The sequence below is a fragment of the Monopterus albus genome, unplaced genomic scaffold, assembly GCF_001952655.1.
Source record: "Monopterus albus unplaced genomic scaffold, M_albus_1.0 scaffold193.1, whole genome shotgun sequence".
Classification (NCBI taxonomy): domain Eukaryota; kingdom Metazoa; phylum Chordata; class Actinopteri; order Synbranchiformes; family Synbranchidae; genus Monopterus; species Monopterus albus.
Genome location: NW_018128073.1, coordinates 98641 through 104210, shown reverse-complemented (window position 1 = coordinate 104210; position 5570 = coordinate 98641). Strand labels below are relative to the sequence as shown.

At 46.9% G+C, this 5570-nt stretch overlaps 1 protein-coding gene across 3 annotated transcripts in view; it reads left to right on the top strand.

Annotated features, from left to right (window-relative positions):
- The window catches only part of slc39a6 (solute carrier family 39 member 6), a 14611-nt gene that overhangs the window by 6523 nt on the left and 2518 nt on the right, over nt 1–5570 (top strand). For all 3 annotated transcript variants that reach the window (XM_020617695.1, XM_020617696.1, XM_020617697.1), the window contains 9 exons: nt 422–965; nt 1344–1500; nt 2143–2250; nt 2386–2555; nt 2920–3111; nt 3586–3670; nt 3950–4336; nt 4496–4576; nt 4797–4987. In XM_020617695.1, coding sequence (XP_020473351.1) covers nt 422–965; nt 1344–1500; nt 2143–2250; nt 2386–2555; nt 2920–3111; nt 3586–3670; nt 3950–4336; nt 4496–4576; nt 4797–4987 — 1915 coding nt within the window. The remainder of the gene's footprint in view (nt 1–421; nt 966–1343; nt 1501–2142; nt 2251–2385; nt 2556–2919; nt 3112–3585; nt 3671–3949; nt 4337–4495; nt 4577–4796; nt 4988–5570) is intronic.

Sequence of the window (5570 nt, the reverse complement as noted above, 5' to 3'; positions counted from 1 at the left end):
TTCCGGCCCGAAAGAAAAATTGCCTTTTCGCCCGAAAATTTTCGGTGGCCGAAATTTCGGTGCACCCCTATTTTTTTCTGAAGTAATTTTTTAAACCAAGATGTTATTTTACACTCACTACATACAATGAAATGTTTTTGTCATGTGTTTGTATATACAGTATGTCAGTACAAGGTTAAAAAGACTTCATACTGTAAAATGTTTGTACACAATTACTGAAGACAGTGGAAATGACCCTGTGGATTCACAGCTGTTTGCAGCTGACCCATCCTAAATACTGAAGCAAAATCTGGGACATGTCGTCCCTCAGTATTTTCAGAGTAGCGCTTATTTTTGCAGGGAGGTGTCAGTCGTTCCAGTGATGGAAGATTATCATCTGACTGCTGGATGTTTAACTCTGATGTTTTATTAAATATGACAGATATGGAGAAAACGGCACCATCTCTCTGGCCGGTTTAAAGCGTCTGTTACAAAGCGTGGGGTTGGATCGCAACAGGAGTGTTATCGTGCAACATCATGAGCAACTGGGCCATCACCATCACCACCATCACCGCCATGTCCATGAGAACAATGACTCACACCAGCAGAAACACATCCATGCTGAACCCTCTCGGTTCATAAGGTCCCCAAAGACTCCAGAGGTCTCCAGAGATCAGAATGGCACACTGGGAAGGAAAGAGGAGAATCCCAGTAGTCAGTACGACAAGAAGACAACGTCGGTGGCTCAGGAGGTCAGCACCACGGTGGTGTACAGCGCCCAGCTGGTGGTGGAACCCGGTAAGAGACATGATTTCAGTCCAGAAGAATCCAGTCCTGCAGGGGAGGACACCACTGCTGCCAGACTGGTCACGGAAAGCCAGACGCTGGGAAATGCAGTGAGCCAAGGGGATGATCACACCCATGAGCACGAACACGATGGTATGGACCAGGACCTTCTCCACAACCGCAGCCACGATGGTGTAGAGGTATTAGCTTCTAATTTCATCTGAAAAGTTTTCATTTTTGTGTCAATTTAAGTTCTGATTTTCTATAGCAACACCAACAAACACTGTGCTGCCACTAAAATGGGAAGACGGGGGTTTATCACCTGAAGCCTTTCATAGTCCATACTGAATCTCATGAGGTTTACTTTTCATTGTTAGGAAGTAACTAAAAGCTAAAGTAACTGTAGCCTCAGTTTATGTCCCTTGTGTATCTGCACACATTCAGGTCACCGAGGTAACCATCGGTTTCTCTACAGGTTAAATAACTTTAGTCCTGTGGAGGGCCTGAAAAGACGTGATGTATGCGTGTGTGTACACACCGTGAACAAGCGCGGTTGTTGAGTCTGTCTTTCTCTCCAGTGCGTGAACGCGTCCAGCATCCTCTCCTCTCACGGGATGTCTCAGGAGGTGGCTGTGACCCTCACAGACTTCAGCTACCTCTGCCCGGCGCTCCTCAACCAAATCGACAGTGGCGTATGCTTCCTGCACGGACACTCCTCCAAACACGGGGACAGAGGTGGGAATAAACTGTTCAGCCAACTGCTGATGTCTTGCTTTTTAAAACTTATGTCAACGTGTCGGTCAAGCAGGAAAATATTACAGAAAGCAACACCGGCACTGTTTTAAACACGTCGAGGCTGAAGAGACTCACATCACCTGGGCTTCCTGAGGGAAACGTTATGTGAATGTGCACAGTCTACAGAACTAGTTACTAGTTATGGCCTGAATAATACCTGACTGGTTGCACCTTCTCTGGGAGCTTTTTAAGGTTTTATTTTGTATTAACTGACAGTGAAAATGAAGCGGCACTCTTAATTAGACCTTCTTTATATTTTCAGTGATTATAGGTGAATCTTGTTCGGTGGATTTAATAAATTCAACTTTAAGAAATCTAAGTGTTGGAAAATAATGTAGTGGCAGACTGACAGACTGAACCTACTGTCAGCTGGTCATCTCAGACATCTGACTGGTAGCCTGGAGTGTTACGGTGCACTGTGACAATCCTGATTTACCAGTTTACACTGGTGACACCCTTGCAGCTGCCAGCAGTTTTTGTTTCTTTTTACCTACTACACATTTATTTTTAATTGGTTCAGTTTGGGTTTTGTATTTTTATGCGAGAAAACCTGATTGATTTAATCTCTTCTTTTGTTTTCAGAGCGTAAACACCAGAAACACACTCACAATCACTATGGCGAGCACAGCCACTCGGACCACGACCACAGCGAGCGCTCCGCTGGAGAAACTGGCAAAAACATCACAACAGGTAACATCATAAATGTCTGAATTTGTGGTTAGACTGTTGCCAACTAGTCTCTGGTAAACGACTTTGGCTTTTCAGTTCCACATGATGTTAATAAGTCGCCTTTCAGAAGTCTCAGATGAAGCTTGTGTGTTGCAGCGTGGGTCGGCGGCTTCGTCTCCATCACAGTCATCAGCCTGCTCTCCCTGCTCGGCGTCATCCTCATCCCGCTCATGAACAGAGTCTTCTTCAAGTTCCTCCTCAGCTTCCTGGTGGCGCTGGCTGTCGGCACGCTGAGCGGCGACGCCTTCCTGCACCTCATCCCCCACGTGAGTCAACGAGGTGCCGGATGTCCAGTGGTATACGGCGACTCCTGGTCCATACCACAACAATGTCGTTATTATCAGTCCTGCAGTGTGAAATTAAAATGGTCCTGATACAAAACATGAAGCGTTTTAAGGTGGCCACACTTTCACATTTGTTTTGAGTCTTAACTTCTGCTCAAGGAACTTTATCTTTCAAGTCGTTCTGCTATCAAGACCCCTTATCACTGCTCTTTTATTTATTTGAAAGACCAGGTTACATCAGGTTCAGACTCAGTTATGAGTGGGAATTTGTGCTCGGACTGTTATTTTTCTGACATCTACCTCGTCTCATTCGTGTCTTGATGTTTTTACTCTGCGGTTGCTTCAGTCTCAGGGAGGCCACCATCACCACCATGAGGATTCTGGGATAAATATGGATGGACATCATCTCCACGGTGAGCAGGAGGAAAACCTGGACGCTGTGTGGAAGGGTCTGACGGCTCTGAGTGGAGTCTACTTCATGTTCCTCATTGAACACTTCCTCACGCTGGGAAAAATGTACAAGGACAAGAAACAAAAGGTCAGCGATTCACCAGGTTCTGTTGAGGTTTGGTTGAGGCTTCCGGTCTTCATTCTGATGGGCTAAGATACTTCTGACACTGCAGCAACTCTTCCAAAAATACAAACATTACATCCAGATAAACACTCAGGACAACAGTTAACTGAATGAACTGTGATATGACACAGGAAGCTACACAAGAACATAAACTGACTAGAAAATACTGTTGAAAGCCGAACAATTTATTATATAAATTGGAAAAATCTGATTTAAAGATGAAGTCAATAAGACTATGAATCTGACCAGCCTATGCAAACTTTATGCTCAGAGTACTGCTACCAAGTATTCCACAGTACCACATAAAATCCTGCCGACACAGTAGTAAGGTCAGTAGACATACTGGTCTAAATGATAAGATGGAGACATGAGGTTCAGTGTCGCTGACCGTCGTTGTTCAAACTAAAGTAAAAATCAGATGTTCCTGCCATCAAACAGGTCCAGAAGAAGTGGGATCGGTACGACAAAGCAGGTTCTGAGAAGCAGCCAGCGTTGGAAGAGAACGACACGAAGCCGAATGAAGGTGAGATGCAACACTAAACACATACCGGAGGTATCTGAACTTTCTCTTCCAAAACCACAACAGGGTCCAAAACGTCTGCTCAAATTTAAATCAAAGCACAGCTGAGAATAAATACAGGAAAAGCTGATGGTTTGACGTCCATCGATGGCACAGTTGTACCACCCTTTTTTATCCATGAGGCTTTTAACAGACCAGATTCCAGTTTTAAATGTCAGTGTGTCTGTCGCACTCTGATTCTGAACAAGCGTAGCATTCTCTATCTTTATTCTCTGCCTGCAGACGTGGAGACTAATGGTGGCGGTACATTTGCCGACCTCTCGAGCAGCGTGGTGGAGGAGGAGCAGGTGATGTTGGCACCGCAGGTGTCTGTCGTCTTGCCACAGGGTTATGGCCAAGCGTCAGGAGCTGCGGCCTACACCGCCGAGGACTGTGAGAACAAATGCCACTCTCACTTCCATGACACGGTGGGCCAGACTGACAGCATGCACCACCACCACCACGATTACCACCACATCCTGCACCACCACCACTCCCAGAACCACCACCCACACAGCCACTCCCACTCCTACTCAGAGCAGCACTTCCAGCAGGCTGGCGTGGCCACGCTCGCCTGGATGGTCATCATGGGAGACGGGCTGCACAACTTCAGCGACGGCCTGGCTATCGGTGAGGAGGTGTTCAGTCAGGGCTGCAAACTCATGCTTTCAGACGTTAGTGTGCTAACATGTCAAGTGGGTGACTGAAACACTGGCAGAGACGATAGAATCACGTTAGCTCATTCTGTTAGTCCAGTAGCAGTGATGACGGAGACCTGTGTTTCTACAGGAGCTGCCTTCACCGAGGGTCTGTCCAGTGGCCTCAGTACGTCTGTGGCTGTGTTCTGTCACGAGCTGCCTCATGAGTTGGGTAAGATTCCTCTGCCCGCGCTGGTGGCGCTAACCATAACACCACATTACTGTTGTACAAAAACATAATGTAATTTGAAAAAGATGTGGACAAGCTTTTACGTTTTCATGTAATGGAGACACTGTTTCTAAATCAAACGTATCTTTAGAGTATCTGTACTCAGGTTTGTTGTACGTCACTCAGCCGCCGTTGGGAGATAACGGTTTCTTCTATTTCCCAGGTGACTTTGCGGTGCTCCTGAAGGCCGGTATGACGGTGCGTCAGGCCATTCTGTACAACGTTTTGTCGGCCATGATGGCCTACTTAGGCATGGTGACCGGTATCGTGATTGGACATTACGCAGAGAACATCTCCATGTGGATATTCGCCCTCACAGCCGGGCTCTTCATGTATGTGGCTCTGGTGGACATGGTGAGTCGATGTTTGCTCGGTGTTGTCTCATTGTTGTCATCCAGTCAGCAGCATCTGTGCTGTCGACTCAGCAGCTCTCGACCTCAGTCTGACTCTCGGTGGTGCTTCAGCTTGGCTTGAGAGCAGGGCCATGACATCCAGATGGCCTCTTCTCACACATGACCAATGAATACAACAGGAAAGTACATTTGCAAATGCAGAAAATGCTGACCTCTTGTGGCCACCAGGTGAAATCCAAGGGTCCGTCCTGCAGTCAGCTGGGTTTAGCTGACCCCCCTCATTTGTACACATGATAGTATATCACATTCTCTCTGAATGTCGTCAGCTGCAAAAAGGGACTTCATCACTCGACTGCTTGCAAAATCTCTTGGGCTGCTCCGTCCTGATTATTCTTGGCGACAATTAAGCTGATAACACGAGCACTAAGTGCAAAAACAGGCATGTTTTTAAAATGCAGGATCCATCCATCCATCCATCCATTTTCTTCCGCTTATCCGGGGCCGGGTCGCGGGGGCAGCAGTCTAAGCAAAGATGCCCAGACCTCCCTCTCTCCAGACACTTCCTCCAGCTCCTCCGGGGGAAT